This window comes from Notolabrus celidotus, chromosome 22 (assembly GCF_009762535.1).
Source record: "Notolabrus celidotus isolate fNotCel1 chromosome 22, fNotCel1.pri, whole genome shotgun sequence".
Taxonomy (NCBI): domain Eukaryota; kingdom Metazoa; phylum Chordata; class Actinopteri; order Labriformes; family Labridae; genus Notolabrus; species Notolabrus celidotus.
Window position 1 is genome coordinate 22,684,147 of NC_048293.1, and position 20,219 is coordinate 22,704,365.

Here is a 20,219-nt window from a genome sequence, read left to right on the forward strand (position 1 = left end):
CATGATAAGTATAATCCTCTTTTCATTAAGTTCTTCCCATCAACAACGTCTATCAATACATGTTATTTTGCACACAACAACCGCTCTCTTCTTCTTCTTCTTCTTCTTCTTCTTCTTCTTCTTCTTCTTCTTCTTCTTCTTCTTCTTCTTCTTCTTCTTCTTCTTCTTCTTCTTCTTCTTCTTCTTCTTCTTCTTCTTCTTCTTCTTCTTCTTCTTCAACTGTGGTCACCTTTCCATTAGCAAACTAACTGGTGCAGATGCTTCTGCGTATCCTCCATGTCGTCTATCGATGTTATTGGACATCAATATTTTGTCACATTGTCAACAGGAAGTGGTTAAATCATAAAAAGTACACTTGATGTGCTGTAAACCCTTTCCATGGATTGATTTAATGTAACGTGCGGTCTGGCTGTCCATGGCCTCGCCTTTGTTGTTCAGAATTAATAACCGCTCTCGAGGGGTTGTGACCAATCAGAATCAAGTATTTAACACAGCCAGGTGTCAATCTATCAATCAAGCTTTATTTATATAGCACCTTTAATACAAATCAAATGCAACCCAAAGAGCTTTGCAGCGATTGAAAACAAGAAAGAAGCAGAAATAAAATAATGGCAAGATATTAAAAAACAAATATGTATTTAAAAAGAAACAGACTAATGCACACCGACAACAATGAAATATGTGTAATTAAAATAAGTTAAAGCGTCAAACTAATATTAAGAATATAAAAAATAAATAAATCTAAAAGGGGTAAGGATATGAGTTGAAAATAAAATTAAGGCTAAAACTGTCAATAAAACTTAGTAGATAAATTAAAATAAATAGAGGAATGAATGAATGAATAAAAATAAAGTAAGATAAACAGTTAAAATTAAAATTAAATCAATATAACAGTAAAAAGTAAGTGATAAAATTGTGAAAACCTACATTAAAGCCAGACTGAATAAATCGATTTTATTTACGTTTTTTTTTTTTTTTTTTTTTTCTTCTTTAACCTTTATTTTACCAGGAATAGTCCCATTGAGATACAAAGTCTCTTTCAAGGGAGTCCTGGCCAAGACAGCAGCATAAAAAATTTCACAAATAGAACAGGACAAAGCATACAGTGGCAAATAACTATTACATTGATTTATAAATTAGCAGTGTTAAGCTTTAAAACATGTGCACAAGCTGATCAGATCATCCTTTATCCTAGTTTTGAAATCCTCCAATCGAATTAAACAGTTCAGGCGACCCTGAAGCTCAAACCAAGAAGAGGGAGCAAAGACATTAAAAGCACTTTTACCAAAGATAGAGCGAGTCCGAGGAATGACAAAAAGAATTTGTCCATGGGACCGAAGATGACAGCCACTGACAACTTTAGGAGTCAATAAGGAGCATAAGTAAGACGGCAGCTCCTGGAGTATGGCCTTATAAAAGTCTCAATAGCTCTTTCAGCGCCTTTCAGATCCTCCGGCAGGCTGTTCCATAGTCAAATCAAAATATATAATAACAAAAATCAATAATCAAGGTTATGTGTAAGAAGGCCGGGTAATAATGAACATTAGCGTAAACTAACTTTTTAAACATGACTCTTTCAAAGATAGAAGAGAGAGGAGCAAAGAATGATGAATCAATGAAACAGGCACGCACCAAATGTCATGTTTTTGTGTGTTTGTATGTGTCGCAATCAGCCAAAGCAAACAGCAGCTCAGGAGGAATACACCCGTAGCAGAAAAGAGTGCTCCTGTTGTCATTCTGTAGAGATCCTCTCTGAAACACACACACCAGCTCCTCTTCTCTGCTCTTTGGTGCTGGGCCTGTGTGGCTAATTAGTCTCTTCCTTTCCAGCGCTGCATTCTGTCACACTGTGCAGCACCACTGAATGTCTGGCTGGACCCAGTGTACTTTTCAAGTGTACAAGGCCATGTGAAAGCACTTTTTTTTTTTTTGTAAACACTTTGAGGGCAGCAAACCTGATGCCTCAAATCTTCTTTTAGCCACTTGACTGAGCTTTAGCCTTCATAGCTGAGATGAGAGCTGGGTGTGGAGAGGATAAAGAGTCGATGTAAGGTGTTTAAGAAATGGAAATCTATCAGGAGGGACGGGTTGGTATGAAGCAGAGGCATGTTTACTAAATGCATCCCTCCCCCTCCCTCTTCACTACCCTCTGCCCCCCTTCAGCCTCGCTCTTTCTCCTGGGATTAATCGCTGGATCTGAACGTACTGAGTTCAGCCTGGATGAACAGAGGGTCAGCCAGAGCAGACTTTTAAAGCTTGTATGTCATGTGAGCCTACAGGCGTCCATGTCCTGAAAAACCTGAGCAGACAGAGAGGGTGTGTTTCATATAGGATCAGTGTCCAGGTCCGAGTTTTTCCATTAAATATCAAAAGAAACCCACTACAGAAAACACTGCTGCTGCACCTTGTCTGCCATGTTCATGTTCTTTAATTTCAGCCGCAGGGTCAGGTCTGACAGCATTCAGTGTGTGTTTCAATGTATTCAAGCAGAAACATGTTCTGAGTACAGATACCTGTGCTGCAAAGACGGGTAAAAGTGATTTTTAAAACTACATTTTATAGTAAATGACCTCTGGCTGACCTGCAGTACTTTAACGGCCCACCAGGGGGTCCGGCCCACCAGGGGGTCTGGCCCACCAGGGGGTCTGGCCCACCAGGGGGTCCGGCCCACCAGGGGGTCAGGCCCACCAGGGGGTCCGACCCATGCTTCAACCATGTCCTTAAACGTGTGCTGATAGAGAAAGAAGCTCTTCAGACCTAAACTGTTTTTTGAACCCAGCTGTAAACATGTTTATTTTAAAGATTGTCTCTTTGAATGGGTGTGTATGTGGTTTCAGGTGTTTCTGCAGCCAGCCTCTAGTGGATGCTCGAGGAACTGTAGTTTTTAGCACTTCTGCTAAGCTTCACATCATAAGACCAGAGGTTGGCACTTGGTGGAGCATCACGATGGAACCTCACGACCCCCTCCAGGATCATAGTCACTCAACCCCTTCAGCTTTTCTTCCAGGTAATGTTAAATGTGTTTTCTGACACTCTCATGTAAGTGTATTTTAACTGGCTGGAAAATGATTCATATGAAGTCTCTCACCTTCCTGTATTTTCATCCAGGACCTCAGATTTGAAATCCTGAGAGCTCGCTGGGTCGTTTCTCCATTTCTTTTTGACTCATAACAGCAAACAGAGAACATATGAAGCAGTTTTAGCAGCAAACATTCTCCTTTATTATTTCTCACCTTTCACATATTAGAAAAACACACATTACATTAAGCAGAGAAGAAACGACAGATGGAAAACAGAGTTGTCTTAGCAGATTGAAAATGAAACAGATGCTTTGGTTCGTGGTCACACGACCTGGTGCAGGTTACTTCCAACCAAAGACCGAGTCAGGGACTCTTTCGTCAGAGGTTTTCATTCGCACACCTCCGTCTCTGAGACCAGACCAAACCACCTGAGTGTCCCGCTAACCTTAAATATACAACTTTAAAAAACTACAGGAACAGAAATTCACACTTTACACCTGCTCTGCCACACAGGCTGGATTCTGATATGTTGGATGATGACTTGTCTGTGGTTTGATTTCTGGCTGTCTCCGGTCTCACTGCTTTAATTTACGTGGTCATTTTATTTTTGTAATAAAAAAACATCTACCCTAAAATCTGGAATCTAAAGAGCACCAGAATAAAAGGCGCAGTCTGTTTGTGGGGAGACCTCAAAGGAAAAAAGGTTTCACACATCCCTCTGCATTAAGAATTTCATTGCATTCAGCATCGTACATTTTCCATGCAGATGTGTAGATCTCTTTAGTAGCATCTGTTAGCAGTAGTTTGGAGCACAGCCTATGGTGGTTGAACCGGTGCACAGGATGCAGCTCACTTTTTGGCTGAAGTTAAAAGTGCGTCTTACACACAGGATTTTACGGTAAATAATTCCTGTCCCTTTAAGTTTTTAAGAAGTTTGACTTCAGCATGGTTACTGTTGAAACGTTACACATCCATCTGAACCACACACACACACAAACATAACTTAGACATGTGGACAATATTTACAGGTTTCAAAATATTTAAAGTTTCATATCATGGAAATCCTAACATTGGAAGCTAAGCGGATGTTTTAACAGTGAAATATTCTTTTAAGACAAAATAAAAGAAAGTGGTATTTATATATTGACCCTTGAGAGTGAAACATAAAGGAATGAATCTGTTTTTAGGCATGGCGGACACTGCAGCACAGAGACAAACGATGCTTCTTTTGTGAGGAAAAGTTTGACTTCTTCAGTTTTAAATAATTTAGTGTAATAATGGGATGCTTGACATTTATACTACTTGCTTTGGAGGACAAAACAGCATTTTAAATAAGGCATTATTTAGAAAATAAAATAGAAACACAACATTTTTAATTTGTCACCGTCTTGAATCTGTGACGGTATTATTAAACAATCTTTTCTGGAGAAGAAGTAATTCAATAAAAAAATGACTACATCAAAATGCTACGATGGCATGTAGCCTTAAAAGTGAAGTTTTCCTGGTGCCAAAACAAACCCTGTCTCTTTAAGAGAAACGAGGGGACGGACGTTTCCCTCTTGATGAATCTTAAATAAATAATTTGGTTATTCTAAATGAACGGGTCGTCTGTGAAATTTGTCTGAGACTTTAATCATAAAATGTAGTAAAGATGGACCCTCGTGTGCTTCTCCTCACTTTTTGAGACGTAATATGCAGTTAGGATAAAATATCGTAAATTGTAAATGGAGACTTATTCTTGATTGTTTTGTGGCTTTCTTGACACCAAACATGTCATCTCTTAAATCTTAACAACAACTGAATACGTTTCCCCCTCCTGCTCGAGGATAAAAGTTAATCATCACTGCAGCCACATGATGTTTTACAAAGACTGATAATTAGTGCCATGGAGATCACAAGTCAAGAGATTTCAATAAGTTAGCACATAAATTAGAATAAACAAGGGATGAAAGGTCAAAGTGAAAAGCACAAAGTAGAGGGAGGAAAGAAGAACTCGAAATAGTCAAAGCGATGTTGGGATTTCATAAAAAATAAAGACATTTGTGGATTTGAATTCTACCAACAATAAAAACAACTTTCCAACAGTGCAGAGATTCAGGTTTAGAATAAAAATGAATGATCTGCACACTGAGACTGAAATCCCAAATGCAACTCCGTTTCATTCAAAGGTTAAATAAACAACCAGAGATGACTAAAATCTAAATCACTATGTTTGGCATCTTGGAGTTTGAAACTACGCCAGCTGTCAGCAACCACATCTGTAGCACCAACCAGAGAAGGACATAAGAAACCAGCTTCATCTGACTGCACCGTGGAAACAGCAATACACACTCCAGCTAGCAAGCTAACAGCTGCCTGCCAGCTGCAGCTAACGTCAGCCTTACGAAATCATGAAAAATCTCAATTTTAATGACCACCAAAAGCAACTTCACTGTAGCACTGACCAGACATGAATCCAGATTCATCAAATTTTATAGCAACAGCAAAAAAAATAAAAAAATGTTTAGTCCTTGTCGCAGAGGTCGCCGGTTCGACTCCTGGCCGCGACCATTTGCTGCATGTCTTCCCCCGCTCTCTACTCCCCCCATTTCCTGTCTCTCTACAGTTGTCCTGTCAATTTAGGTAAAATGCCCCAAAATACGACTGAAATAGCTCACTTTCCATTCACGACACCAACTTACATCATAAACTTAACCTTCACACACACACACCCCTCCCCCATCGTCCTCAGTATCCTACATATTCAGCACACACTGTCCTCAACCATCATTATCCTCACTGCAATAATTAACGTCACTGATTTCATCCACTCCCGGAAAGCAAAGGAGTCCCCGACCAGCTTATTTATATTTACAAACAAGAATGCAACAACGTGTCGTATTGTATCTAATCATTCGGAATCAGTAATGCAAGAGCAGCCAATCAAATCACAGAACAGAAAACCAAGGCTGCTAGCTATCATCACACCACTTACTGAAACGTTTAAAGAGTAAATAAAAAATATGACTTTTCAGGCCGTCACCGTCAGAAGTGGACAGGACCAAAGACTGTTATTACACCACTCAAAGAAAATATTGATAGCAATGCCCTGTTATAAGTGCATGATACAGCTGTCTATATAGTGCAAGTGTTAGTAGTAGTATTATTAGAATTACTCATGAAACTCCAGTAACGCCCAACAGAGTAAATAAATGAAATATAATCATTTAGTTCAAGCAATAACATCTCTTACTGTGATATCTTTCAGGTTATAAAACCATAAGGCTTACTGCACCGAGAGTCTGGTGTTTGACTGGTTCAGGATGAGGCAAAAGAAATATTATCAAAGAACAAAAATGGCCAAATCATTTAATCTTTGCCTCCTCTACGTATAGATATGCTCACTGACCTCCACGATCAGTGGAATAAATTGCTCTGCAGGTTCACGCTTTGTAAAGAAGTTAAGCCAAATTACTGCTGCAGTGGGCAGCTAACAAACTTTGAAGCTAACGTATGCACAGAAGCAATCTGGCTGGTGGAGCCAATGGGATTGACTTCACGCCTTCTCCATCAACCATTTCTACATTTTCAAAGATCCCTCAGGAGCTGTCGAACTTCTCTGGAAATGAACACCTGAATGCAAATAAGCAAGAAAAGAACTAACTGTAACCACAGAATACAGGTTTGAGAAAAACATACCAGTCCAAAGTTTGGAAACACCTTCTCATTCAAGGGTTTGTATTTATTTTAATGACTGTAAACACTGTAGATTAAAACTGAAGACATCAAAACTATGAAAGAACATAAATGGAATTATTGATTTTTTTTTTAAAAAGTGTTAAACAAAGCAGAATATGTTTTATATTTTAGATTCTGTAAAGTAGCCCCCTTTTTCCTTCATTACAGCTTTGCACACTCTTGGTATTCTCTCAGTCTGCTTCATGAAGTGGTCTCCTGGAATGGTTTCTCTCAGTCTGCTTCATGAAGTGGTCTCCTGGAATGGTTTCTAATTAACATGAGCCTGGTCAAGTGTTCATTTGTAGAATGACTTGCCTTCTTAATGTGTTTGAGACCATCGTTTGTGTTGTTCAGAGGTAGGGTTAGTACACAGTGGACAGTCCTGTTGTAATCCAGATTATTTCATAGTTTTGATGTCTTCAGTATTAATCTACAATGTTGAAAATAATTAAAATAAATAAAAACCATTGAATGAGATGGTGTGCCCAAACTTTTGACTGGTAGCGTATTTCACATGCAGGATGAGTTGTCTACTTTGACCCACGTTGCTTGCTGCAGGTTAAACCTGAAGTGACCTCTCTCACTCCGTATCCTGGTTTGTATTGGCCTCATGTCTGCTGTAAGCAAACAGCCAACACATGGCAGACACATAAGGTTGATATAAATGTAGGAACTTGATGCAGTCAGCAAAGATCTAGATCCTAAAAAGGATATATGATGCAGAATAACAATAAACCTTAAACTCTGGAGCCAGTCCGTCAGACGGCAGAGCCAGTCAGGAATTTTTGGCTGGACATTAAAAAGGCTGTTTACTCGTGATCTCCATGCAACCTGACATAGCTGGACGTGGAGCTAATTTTAGCGCAGAGAAAAAAGCTTAATCTAGCTTAATGCACTGCTCTGTTAAATACGAAACTCTGATTGTAGGGAAGAGCAGATCTTCACTACGATCAAAGTCTCTGGTGGACAAAGTCAGGTTATATGAACTTGCAGAAAGTTATCTGGTTAATGTAGCGCCGGTAGGAAGAGGAGAAGAAAACCGCACAGAATTAAAATCAGGTTAGAGAAAGAGATTACAAAGGAACGCAGAATGAAGTGAGTCCAAACTCCACATAGTCTGAATGTGAAAGTATCAGAGGATAGAAAAGGAATGTGATCAGACTTTAAAATTAAAACTAGGGCTGTCAGTGTTCATGGGTTAACTTTGATTTGATTTAAGTCTGACATTGACATTTTTTGTCCCTTGTGGTGCGCTGTAGTTAAGCTGCTGCAGTGTATTCCTGTTTCATGCTGCCACCGTGATGTCAAACGACGACTCTGTGCTTTAACGGCTCAGCTGACAACTCAGACGTCATCTGCACTTTGTGTCAAACAGAATTTAGTATATAAAGAACTTTGAGTTTAAGCTAACACCTTCGAGCTGAGCATGCAGGTGCAGATAATCAGACTGTTAGCTGGTCACTGCATCACAGAAGCTGATGTGCAGATCATAACAGACCTGAGGATGAAACACTTTAAAGCTTCTTCCTCTAAGTCAGGGGTTCCCAAAGTGTGGGTCGGGACCCTCTGAGGGGTCGAGCGACTCCAATGGGGGGTCGCGAGATGTCTTCCAAATTAACAAAGGATTTTAAATTTGCTTATTTTACCTATTATTCAAAAAAATATAGACAAAAATAGTAGTTACATTTGAAATAAAATCCTGCACATAAGTAGATTTCATTAACTATCTGCCTTTCTTTGTTGCCAGATGACTCCTAAAGTTAGGGTCAGGTTAATTAACAAAAGGGTCAGTAGCAGCAGGTTATTTCACAGCAGCACAGTCACATGTGCATGTAGGTAAACTCATTTTGAAGTATGAAGCAACATTTAACCACTTCGAGGGACAGTGGGGGTCACAAGTCTTTGGCATCTATATTTTGGGGGTCGTGGGCTGAAAAGTTTGGGAACCCCTGCCCTAGGTCATGGTTTCAGATCACACTGGTGCAGCATTTATTTGATCTAAAAGTCAAGATCATTTCATTGGAGTCGTTCAGTTTAAATTGAATTAAAACACCTACGTTAGCTTTTTTAAAAGAATGATTAAGCTTTGAGTAAAAACATTTGTTTCCCGACACAAAGCTTCAACAGAGAGCTATCAGACTCCAGGGTCGACATTTAAAATGCAGACTGTTAAAAGGTAAATACTTAATACCTGGTGATTAAATATGGACAGGTGAAATTTGTATTATTTAAAGGTCTTTGTCCTCTTGATCAGTGTCAAAAAAGCCATGTGTAATCTACTTTAATTCAACACTACCAGAGTTTATAAAACTCAGTTGTTGACATATTTAATAAAGTTTAAGTCTATGAGCGTATAAAGGAGACGGTGATGTCGTTCAGCTTTCAGTTCTTCCAGAATTAACCAAAATGAAAACATTCCGGCCTGAGTTCAGAGGAAGCGCCCTCAACTTAATATGTCGTCTGCAATCTTTCTGCTGCTGTTAATTTGGAAATCAGCCAACGTCACATGCTCGTCTCATGAACGGCCTCGCATGTGAAAAGTTGGCACGGTTTCAAAGGTTTTCACAGCTTTTTGGGCAGATGATATGGACATGAATGGTGTCGGGTTAAGGCTGGCTCACGCTTTACGTTTTTTAAATTCTTAACAGATGTTGAAAATGTGAGAGACCTCACACGTGACTGCAAACAATGACAGATTTACCGCTTACGTTTCTGTGGAGGACAACAGAAAGGACTCTACACGCTGACTGATTCATGGACAACATGAGTCCGGACTCTTAAATCTAATAACGCCACTTTAAAATGAGAAAACACAGGAGATGACAAGGAGGAAGTGGCGACAATGTTTGCAATTCCAGATTTGGGTGGCCACAGTTTTTCAGAGCAGTCTGAGGGAAGTAAAATCACTCCAAACAAACTTCACACCTCAAGGATATTCTGCAAGATAATCCTAAGAATGTTAAAAAGGCAGGACTTCGCTGATCTTTGTCTTGACAGAGGAATCAAAATCTTCCTTATTAGTATTCAGATCCTTAAATTAAAGATCCATTGAAACTTGTGTTTCCTTTAAAAGACGCAAGCTGGCGAAGAGCTTTTAGCGGACTGTGATTTGTGAAATCGAAAACCATGATGGCTAGCAAGCTCGTATATATCCCATCAGTCCTTGTTTTGTTTTTTTTATGGATGTGTACTTCTACTTCTTTGTTGGATTTCTTACGAACTTTGAGTAAAAGTGACATTCCTACGGTGCAGAAAAGTGTAAACATTGAAAGTCCTGCGGTCAAAGTTTTACTCAAAGTAGCAGTTTGTAACTCTGGAGACAGATTGTGGTGTTTCAGATCAACAGCTAAACAAATACAGCCCAATGGAAACTGAACATCTGGAGAGAAATGTGACTCATTTGTACTCCTCTTTCTTTTCATTTTTTTTGCCAGGAAAACAGGGTGAATTTCACAGGATTTCCTCCAAGGGATCGAGTAATCCTCATCTTATAAATAAAAATACATCATATGTTTTGTTATGATGCTTGTGCTATCAATCTGAATGAAGAACGTGTACCTTACAGTGTCAAATCCATGAAGAGCAGTATAAAGAATAACATGTTCATTGGAATCGTTGACGAGTCGAAGCAAAGACAAGCAGAAATGAAATAGTCAGAGAACAGGTACCTTGGATTTGTCCTGACGTAATGCACTTGGGTAAAGGTTTTTAGTTACCTTCCATCTCTGACAACACAGCTGTTCGTTTCTCCTTTAAAAAGCTTGTTAAAGTGAAAAACGTCCCTCCTGAAAGAATGTCTACGTCCTCTTCAATTGTCCTCGGTTCCTCCTACCGTTTCCCGTAGCTCTGTTCCAGCCACTGCCTCACATCCTTCAGATTGTAAAAAAAAGGGCCCTTCCCCCCCAGGTAGGCGATCTTCCTCTGCTGCACTATACACACCCGTTCGTTCGACACGCCGTACGCCACGTTGGCATTGTTGTCCATGCTGTCGGCCACCAGCTGACACTGCGGCGGCAGAGAAAAGTGCTCGATGAGATTGCGCGCCGCTCCCAGCCGCTCCTCCAGGTTCTGATGCTTCCGGACGTTGAAGGAGCAGGAGCCCATCGGAGGGGCCACCCAGCCGTCAGACGGGTGAGCCTCGTCAATGTACACCAACAGGAAGTCAGCCACGTCACTGAAGTCCTCCACCAACTGCCGGAAAGCCGGCAGGTGGCTGAGGAAGGGGGGTCAGGTGGCCGAGCCGAAGTTGACCACCAGGGGGCGATCAGATGACTCAAAATCCAGAAGGTGGCACTCCTCTTCATTTCGGGTTCTGGATCCAGGGGTCACATTTGTCTTGTTACCGAGACTGCCGCTCCACCGAGACGCATTGGGCACCTTCACCAGTTTGGAGTTTGGAGCATTGCCACCAAGTTTCACCTGAAGAGGTAAGAAGAGGGATCAGTGTTTATCTGTTCTCTTCAAACAGCACAGAGAAGTGAAACAGAACAGAGCGCCAACGATTGGCTTCAAATCAGTGCTAAGGAACAGATGGATGGCGTCACAGATACTACGTTGATTATTTATACAGTCTGAGTGAGACACAATTACTCTACAACATATCCATGTAATCACAAAAGGGTTTAATATTAAATTCAGAAGTTCTCTCAAACATATCCCGGGTTAAAGAGCACTTTCACTCAGAAAAACAGACTTAACTGAGCTAATTACATATCAACACAACATGGGGCGCATCCATAGACTGTATAAATAATGGACATGGTATACGTGACGTCACCCATCTGTTTCTGAAGCACTGTTTTGAGGCCAATCGTCGGCGGCAGCCATATGGAAATGTTGAACTCAACATAACTGCTGTCGAGTGAGTGTGACGTAAAGAGGCGGGCTTTGAGCCTCCTAGCCAACAGCTACAGTGTTCCAATGAAGTCAGCTGTGCCTCTCATTCGAAGACTCGTAATCTCAATATCTTCAATATCGGCGCATTAGAAAAAAAAATCACCCCCTGTACAGTGTGTGCCGATCGAGAAATGAGCTATCCAGACTACACTTGTCTTTTGTACCAGGCTGTAAACATTTTTATTTCTGCTGTAAAGGTCGTCTTCTTTGAATTGGTGTGTATGTGGTTTCCGGTGTTTCTGCAGCCAGCCTCAAGTGGATTCTTGATAAATCACAGTTTATAACACTTCCGCATGGGCTTCATATTTTGAGGTTGTCACTTGGGCGCATCCCTCTCCTCTGTCCAACAGAGGGCGCTTATGTTACACACAAAATACTAGTTCTGGTTTAATGCTCATGAGATTGCGGACAGTCTTAACACAATCAAAGAGTAAATTACTGGAAAATAACGATGTTTAGTGGCACAGGTCATCATCTTGTGTGTAAAACAGAAGTTGTGTGCTCAAGGCAGAAAGGATCACCTCTGGGTGCAAATGTAAAATACAACTGCGGAGAGGTTAACACTGCAAAACATTCGACTTGTATCAAGTTGAACAAATGAAATACAAGTGCAGCTGAGAGAGAAATCGATCGCAGGGTGACAAACAGTTAGTTTGAGTTTACCTGAGGAACTGCTGACTGAAGATCTACAGGTGCCATCATGGTTCATTTTCATCATGGCATTAAAAAAATATGATGTTGGTCCAAGAGTGAAGTCAGATAGACAGATTTAAGTACTCCTGTTTAGCTTTGTGGCTAGCACAAACTGCTACCATAGCAGACAGCTTCATTGTTATTAGAATATCATAGATAGGACTCTTCTGAATGACTGGCATGTCATCTATGTAAACATGATGCTCTTCAAACTGCTGTTACTCACTATGACTCTGACATGTTATGTTTTACATCTGAGACACATGTCACAATTATCACTTCACTCAGACTCAGCTGCAGCTTTATGTGCCTCAGCATTAACTGCATATTATAACTGTGTTTAAACTTAGACTTAAAGCAACTGGTGCAAACAGGCTGCAAGCAGTTAACGGTGCACTTTGATTTTACTGAATGAACTCATCCCAGCTGAACGTGAACCAGGAGCACTTTATAAGGTAAATGATATTTACCCCCCTGCAGGCTGCAGTACAGCTGCTGTCATTAATCTGCTCTGTTATCACTCTGTGATGCTGGATGACAACATTATTATGACTTCATGCTTGAACCGCATGTCAGAGGAGAGTTACATTTCATAACTCAGTCACTGACTGATGAAGATAAGAGATAGGATAAGATATACTTTATTTGTCTTGTTGGTGGAAATTATTTTGTTACAGCAGCTTACAACACGGGACAGGGGAATAAAACAATGTACTAACATAGTTAAAAAATATAATAACAATAATTATAGCAATGACAAAGGTAAAATATAATATAATACAATAAAATAGAATAAAATAAATTAAAAAATAAAATATAATAAAATAAAATATAATAATAAATATATATATATATATATATATATATATATATATATAATAAAATATAATAAAATAAATAAAATAAATAAAATATAATAAAATAAAATAGAACAAAATAAAATATAATAAATTATGGCAACTATTACAGATATATACACACTATGTACACTTCTATCTGATAGGGAATAACAACAAGTGTGGAAATGAGATCTATCTATCTATCTCTCTCTCTCTCTCTCTCTCTCTCTCTCTCTTTCTCTCTCTCTCTCTCTCAACACTTTTGAATGCATTCGTAGAATCAGGGAAATGTAAGCCTCTCTCACTTTACTAAAGATGTGTCACTGAAACTGTGCAGCATGTCAGAGAGCTGTGGGACTTAAGAGTGTGAAACTTTTCCATGTTTGGGTCTGTGACACTGCACGTTAGGATGTTTTCAATGAAATCCCTGTACTCTTGATTAAGTGCAGAGGTGTTACCTGCTTGTGTGCGTCCAGCAGGAAGCCGTTCCAGATGGCACGCAGCCCCTCGGAGGTGAGCATGCGGCGCCACTCTCCGGAGCCCGCGGGCCGCGAGCAGCTGAGCAGCGACACGGCGCGCTTCACGAGCACCACGGAGTCGTAGAGCGCGAGGAACAGACAGTTTGAGAAGAACCCAGGTAAAATCTGGAGTGTCACAAGCAGGTCTTCGCTTGCCATTCCCATTCTCTCCCCCTCTCTCTGTGTGTGTGTTTGTAAAACCGCTGGAGGATTATTCCAAAGTGCTCTTCATTAAGCGCAGCGCTCCGTCGGAGGTCCCGGTCACTCCCCTCATTGTTAACCTCTCTGATCCAGGGACTGATCCAGGGACTGATCCAGACGTTTTGCAGGGGGACTGAGTAAGGTGTTTCAGGTGTTTCCTTGCAGTGCTGACTCCTCTGTTCCTCTGCCCCTCCAGCTGCTCAGTGTCGTGCGTAATGACGCTCTGCTCCTGCAGCTCGATTACTCCCCAAAGGGGCGAGCATTGACGTTCATATTAAAAGCTTCACAGCTTATCTTTAAAGCTGACGTCAGATTAAGAGCAAGCCCTCGGTTCCCTCCCCCCTCCCTTTCTCTCCCCTCGAGCCGCACGTCGATCATAAATTTTGTTCTTTTCTCTCTTTTTGTGCATTTTTTTCTAATATAATGGACTCAGTGGAAAATGTTAAAATCCCTCAGTTTTATCGTCTACTGTGTTTTATTACAACACACCACTGATCCAAAAGTTTCTGTTTGCTACGATCTTCAGCTGGGGAATATTTTGCCCTAATGGATTTTTTCAAGTGCCCACGGGAGAAGAGAAGAAAGTCCAACTTTGAGTGCTGCACAAGATAAAAGGAGGAGACTCTCCAAGTTTTCACTTCACTCTTTTTTTCTATATTTAAAGTCTAACTTGAAGTTTAATTGAAAACTTGATTAACAGCCCACATGTAGATAGATAGATAGATAGATAGATAGATAGATAGATAGATAGATAGATAGATAGATAGATAGATAGATAGATAGATAGATAGATAGATAGATAGATAGATAGATAGATCAAAACTTTATTAATCATTTGGGAAGGTTCCCTCAGGAAATTCAGATTCCAGCAGCCAGGTAACACCAAAGGACAGAAAAAACAGCGCGCAGATATCAAACATAAAAAATCACAGGTTATATACACAGTACAGTTCACAGTAGCAGCAATATACAAGTCTAAAAAGGAATACCGCTGCAGGTTTATAATAAAATAGCAGCAGCAATAATAAATAGATAGATAATTAACTATAAATAATGAGTAGTGCAAGCTTGTTTGAATTGTGTTGTGGTCAGTTCATTTAAGACCTATTTCATGTACTTTATTCCCAAAATTACAAACTGGAATATGATGATTGTCTATAAATTTTGTCACCTTCTGCTTGGCCCAAAACAAAGAAAACATCTGTGAGTCCAAACACCAGAGAGGAATTACATATTTTAGAGTGCAATAACAAACAAACACAAAGACCAAAACTTAAAGTTACTGCTCTGAGACATCTGAAAATAAAACAGAAATGTCAGATTATTTAATGTGTGGATTATTCCACAGAGCGTGTGATTAATGGAAGTAAAGTCATCTTCTGAGAAAGTTAAAACGCTGCAGCACGGATGATTTCTTGTGCAATATTCAGATATTTAGCCAAGTTTACTTAACTCACTTTTATGAGATTTGTCATGCAGCAGGAGAAAGCCTGACTGATACTGCACAGATGTAGGGTCCCCTCATGAAGAAATTGAGGTTTCATAAGTGCATGAAAATGGCCAAAAGAGCTCTCCAGATTTTTATTAATATCTTTTGACGTTTTTATCAAAACCACCTCAGATTTCCCGGGCCTCCTTCCATCTTAAACACGAGCCCGGCCGTCAAACTGCATGAAGACAGATCTCCTGTGGTCACTTAACATAATTCTGCTTACATCCATCTTTAGCTACAAAAACAATAACTAGATTTCTTTGTTTGCAACAGAACAAAGTAAGAGAAAGAGCCTTTGAATGTTTGTGTCACTGATGATGACGTGTTGTGAAATGTGGTGACAAAGTGCAGCAGTCAGGATTTGTCTGCAGAGATGGGTGACTCAAAATATATGTCGGGATTGTTGATATAAAATGACAGAATGCATGAGTGAAACATGCAAACCTTACAGAACCTTTAATTTGAGCATGTCTTAGGTTATGCTTAAAGCTCCTGTGGGGAACTTTCTGTTTGTGTCAACTTTGGCGCCCCCTGTGGACAAAGCAGTAGCACCTTTGTAACTTAAAGAGCTCATAGTGCCCTATTACCCCTCTAGAACACTACGCTCCCAACATGTAGGCCTGCTCGTTGTACCTAAAGTCTCTAAAAGTAGTATGGGAGGTAGAGCCTTCAGTTATCAGGCGCCTCTCCTTTAGAATCATCTACCAGTCAGGGTCTGGGAGGCAGACACCCTCTCTACTTTTATGAGTAGGCTTCAAAATGTCCTTTTTGATAAAGCTTGTAGTTAGAGCTTGGACCAGCTCTTAGTTATGCTGCTATAGGCTTAGACTGACACACTGGGATCCTGTCTTTCCCTATCTCTCCTCTCTCTGTCTGTCTCTTACTTTAACTCTTCCTGTCCCATTAAAGTTCCTAAGCATAGACCTTTCTGGAGTCCCTGAGCTGCCTTGTCTCGTAGGTTCCTCTGGATCTCTGCTGCTGTGGACGTGCCAGACTCCAGCTGCTACAACTACTACTATCCGTCTCACCTCTATCATCTCTCTCTCTCTCTCTTAATCTCCCTCTATCCCTCTCTCCAACACGGTCTCAGCAGATGTGTGTCTAACATGAGTCTGGTCCTGCTGGAGGTTTCTGCCTGTTAAAGGAAGTTTGTCCTTGCTACTGTAACTTGCTAAATGCTGCAAAGTGCTCTGCTCATGGTGGATTAAGATGAGATCAGACTGAGTCCTGTCTGGAAGATTAGACTGGATTTTCACTCTTGTGGGGTGCTCCCGGTCTGCAGGGGTCAGTAGCTTCCGAAAAAGCCTCTGTGGTCTGATCCAACAGAAGAGCTCAAACTGCTGGAGAGGAAATACTGGTTCTGATAGAAAGATGTTAACACATTACAGTTTGTTGTGCATGGAGGTCTGCAGACCTGTCAGGGTGTCCATGTTGTCCAACACAAGACATAAAGTTCAAGGTGTTGGCTCGGACTTTCTTAGAAGGAAGAGTCTTGCAGCCTAATACAGCTTGAACTGTGTTTTTATGTGGATTAAAACTTGGTGTTGAGAGCACATTTGATAAAGTTTTGCACATTTTGTTTTCAGTACAGAGTGAGTTGAATGGCTTGTAACCATTATAGTAACATTCTGTTATCCACGCCGCTAATAGGATTTGAAGAACCCCCCCACTGGCAGCAGCATTACTGGGCCATGGTTTGATGCCACGTCTATTATCCGTTCAGCCCCCCCATCCTCACTGCCTGGTGCTCGGTGCCAAACCACGGCCAGACTGCTGCTAAAGCCTCGTCCTCTGAATGTGAAACGCCTCTCCTGCCTGGCACAGAGAGCGAGGACAAGACCGTGACCTCGATGGTGACCCACATAAAGGCCAGAGAGAGGTGAGGTAATGCTGTCCTGAAAAAAAGACAGGAGGAAGGAAGAAACTTTGATTTATGGAGAAAAGATCTTCACCTTCATCTTCAGACAGGCTCGGGACATTAGAATGAATAAATGATGCCAGCCAATAATGCTCCAAAATAAATGTTTCTTCAGTTTCTTTAAATAACTTTTAAATCGTGTTTTAAGAAGGTTCATGAGATCAAATGTCTGCTGTACTGACAGCTTGATTTACTCGACTTATCTTTGTTTTCTAATATCTCAAAGTAAGATTCATATCTGTCCGTGTCGGCTCGATTTATGTTCAGCGTAATGTTTTATTTTGCCAAAGAATTAAACAAACACACTGGGTTTAGATTTTGCACCAACACTTGCTGAGAAAATTGCACAAGGGAAGAGAGCAGGTTCAGGGAAATCCTTTACGGTGTAGTGTTATCATATGACCGGGATAAAATAAAACATGCAGATGGTTTTATGCTGCAGAATATGAGGGATATAATGTCGAAGAAAACGAGTCATGATGAAAATATACTTGTCTGAATATGTTAATGTCCCAAATGTTAAAATATAAAGCTCTGGAAAAAACTGAGAGACCACTTCCGGCTCCAAAGTCTGTACGGATATTCTCTTCAAAACAAATTTCTGTCCACGTCTCTGTTGTTTTTGGATATTCCTCCAAATATTTCACGACAACGAAAATATGGAAACTTCAGATGATCATGCAAGACCAGTAGGTGGCGATAATGTGTAATCAGTCCATCACGTCAGACAATAAGAAGAACAATAACACGGGACTTCCACCAGATCCGTGTCTGGTCCATCTCTGATCCGCTGCAGTCCGGCTCCGTGCACTCTTGTCCGTCAACACCCACCGGTTGCGTTTTCAGAAGCAGCACTGCCAGACAGCTATAACTCGCCCTTGCACAGCGGTGTAATGATCGAGTGCACATTAAACCTGACAGCACCAAGAAGACTTAAACAAACCGGTGGCCCGCCATCTTGGACAATACACAATACAAAGAACAACGTTTTCCATGCACAGGTACGTCAGAGTTTCCCAAAGCTTTCGTTTCTATTCTCCAAAATGAAAATGACAAAACAGAGTTTTTAAAACCTCTCCACCGATGTTCTCCGATGTTCCCTGCGAGCTGAGGAGAAGGAGGCAAGGACGACGTGCTGGTACTGAGGTGCAAGCTAAAAAAGCCAACACCTTCAACTTTATGTCTAGTGTTGGACAACTTGGACACCATGACAGGTCTGCAGACCTCCATGCACAACAAACTGTAATGTGTTAACATCTTTCTGTCAGAACCAGCATTTCCTCTCCAGCAGTTTGAGCTCTTCTGTTGGATCGGACCACACAGGCTTTTTCGGAAGCTACTGACCCCTGCAGGTTGGGAGCACCCCACAAGAGCGAAGATCCAGTCTAATCTTACAGACAGGACTCAGTCTGATCTCATCTTAATCCACCATGAGTAAGGAGTATCTTAGGAGTATCTTATCTTATCTTGGAAGGCCTTTTCAAAAACCTCCATTTTCAGTGACCTTAAACTCTTTTCGTATACGTAAGACCGATACAGAGAGAAAGGTTTTCAAACTATCCACATATGCGTGGACGGAAATAAATGTGTCTTTAAATAAGTCCCTCTAAAAGCATGAAAGTGACTCTGTTCCGGTGTCTGCTGAATTTCAACTCAGGCCAGGAATGGAATAACGTCACCCGACAGCGATATGACAGACTGATGGAGAGCATGCCAAGATGCAAGCTGCATGAAAACTCTCCATAAAAATCAGGATTGTTCCAACAAATATTTATGACTGAGCTCTTCCTGAGTTAAAATGTTTTTATTCTGTTTAAAAATTAACTTGAACATCTTCCTCAAACAGCAGACTTAAATCAGAATATTTTATTTGGAAGTTGGAAAGTTTGGGGAAATGTAAAATGGTTAATTTCACTCAAACATAAATGTATGAAAAGAAGAAGAAGAAGAACACATCTTTGCAGTGGTCTCTTAATGTTTTCCAGAGCTGTACACAATTATAACTTCATGGATTTAGTATGCACGGCTTTAATAATAATAATAATATTCAGATTTTAAATGTCATCAACATGTGAAACAAGGGATGCATTGATGTATTAACATGTTGGCTGATCTGTGTTGTTCACAGACCCATCAGGAAATACTGTGCCATGCACTGATGTCAGTATTTATCTGTATCTTCTTGCTTCTTGTCTTTATCTTTATTGCATTCATTTAATGAAAGCAACCACATCTCACTTCTGATTTAAGGTTTTATCACGCAGAGGGAATCGAACTCTGGTTTGTTTTCGTAGTCAAAGATCAGAGACGAGCAGTTTGGAGAAGTGACATTTTTAGAGGAGGAGCTACCTAGGTCTTAGCAGATGTGTGTCTAACATGAGTCTGGTCCTGCTGGAGGTTTCTGCCTGTTAAAGGAAGTTTGTCCTTGCCACTGTAACTTGCTAAATGCTGCAAAGTGCTCTGCTCATGGTGGATTAAGATGAGATCAGACTGAGTCCAGTCTGTAAGATGGGACTGGATCTGATCCGGTCTTGATGTTGAGTCTTTGTTAATAATACGACATAGAGTACGGTCTAGGCCTGATCCATTTGGAAAGTGTCTGAGGATAAAGTTTCTTCGGATAAGTGATTGATTGACCAGCAACAATTTAAATCTCATAGCTCATCTGAAACAAACATGAATAGAAAGGAAAGACGGTAAAAACATGAGTAACAGCATCGTCGTTAGATACATTGTTTGTTTTGTGTCAGTTTGTCAGTGAAAACAGTTTCAATGTGGACGTCCTTCTTGTTGGTCTTCATCTGGACTCGTTTAGGTTTCACTGATGTTTTATTCTTTTCTAACCGTGTGATGAAATGATATCCTGCAGACTGAAAAACAAAACTATAAAAAGGAGGACTCAAGAAAGCTTCTGTGTGCAATCAG

The 20,219-nt window shown here is 40.5% G+C and overlaps 1 protein-coding gene and 1 long non-coding RNA gene across 2 annotated transcripts in view; one reads left to right on the forward strand and one right to left on the reverse strand.

Annotated features, from left to right (window-relative positions):
- Positions 1-10,009: 10,009 nt before the first annotated feature.
- Positions 10,010-14,125, reverse strand: dio2 (iodothyronine deiodinase 2). Its single transcript, XM_034674423.1, has 2 exons — positions 13,624-14,125; positions 10,010-11,156 (listed from the first exon to the last, which is right to left on the reverse strand). The coding sequence occupies exons 1-2, from the start codon at positions 13,846-13,848 to the stop codon at positions 10,566-10,568; spliced, it is 816 nt and encodes a 271-aa protein (XP_034530314.1). The 5' UTR covers positions 13,849-14,125; the 3' UTR covers positions 10,010-10,565.
- A 3,944-nt stretch (positions 14,126-18,069) lies between these two features.
- The window catches only part of LOC117805839, a 30,377-nt gene continuing 28,227 nt past the window's right edge, over positions 18,070-20,219 (forward strand). The window contains exon 1 of the long non-coding RNA XR_004629532.1: positions 18,070-18,295. This is a non-coding gene — a long non-coding RNA (uncharacterized LOC117805839). The remainder of the gene's footprint in view (positions 18,296-20,219) is intronic.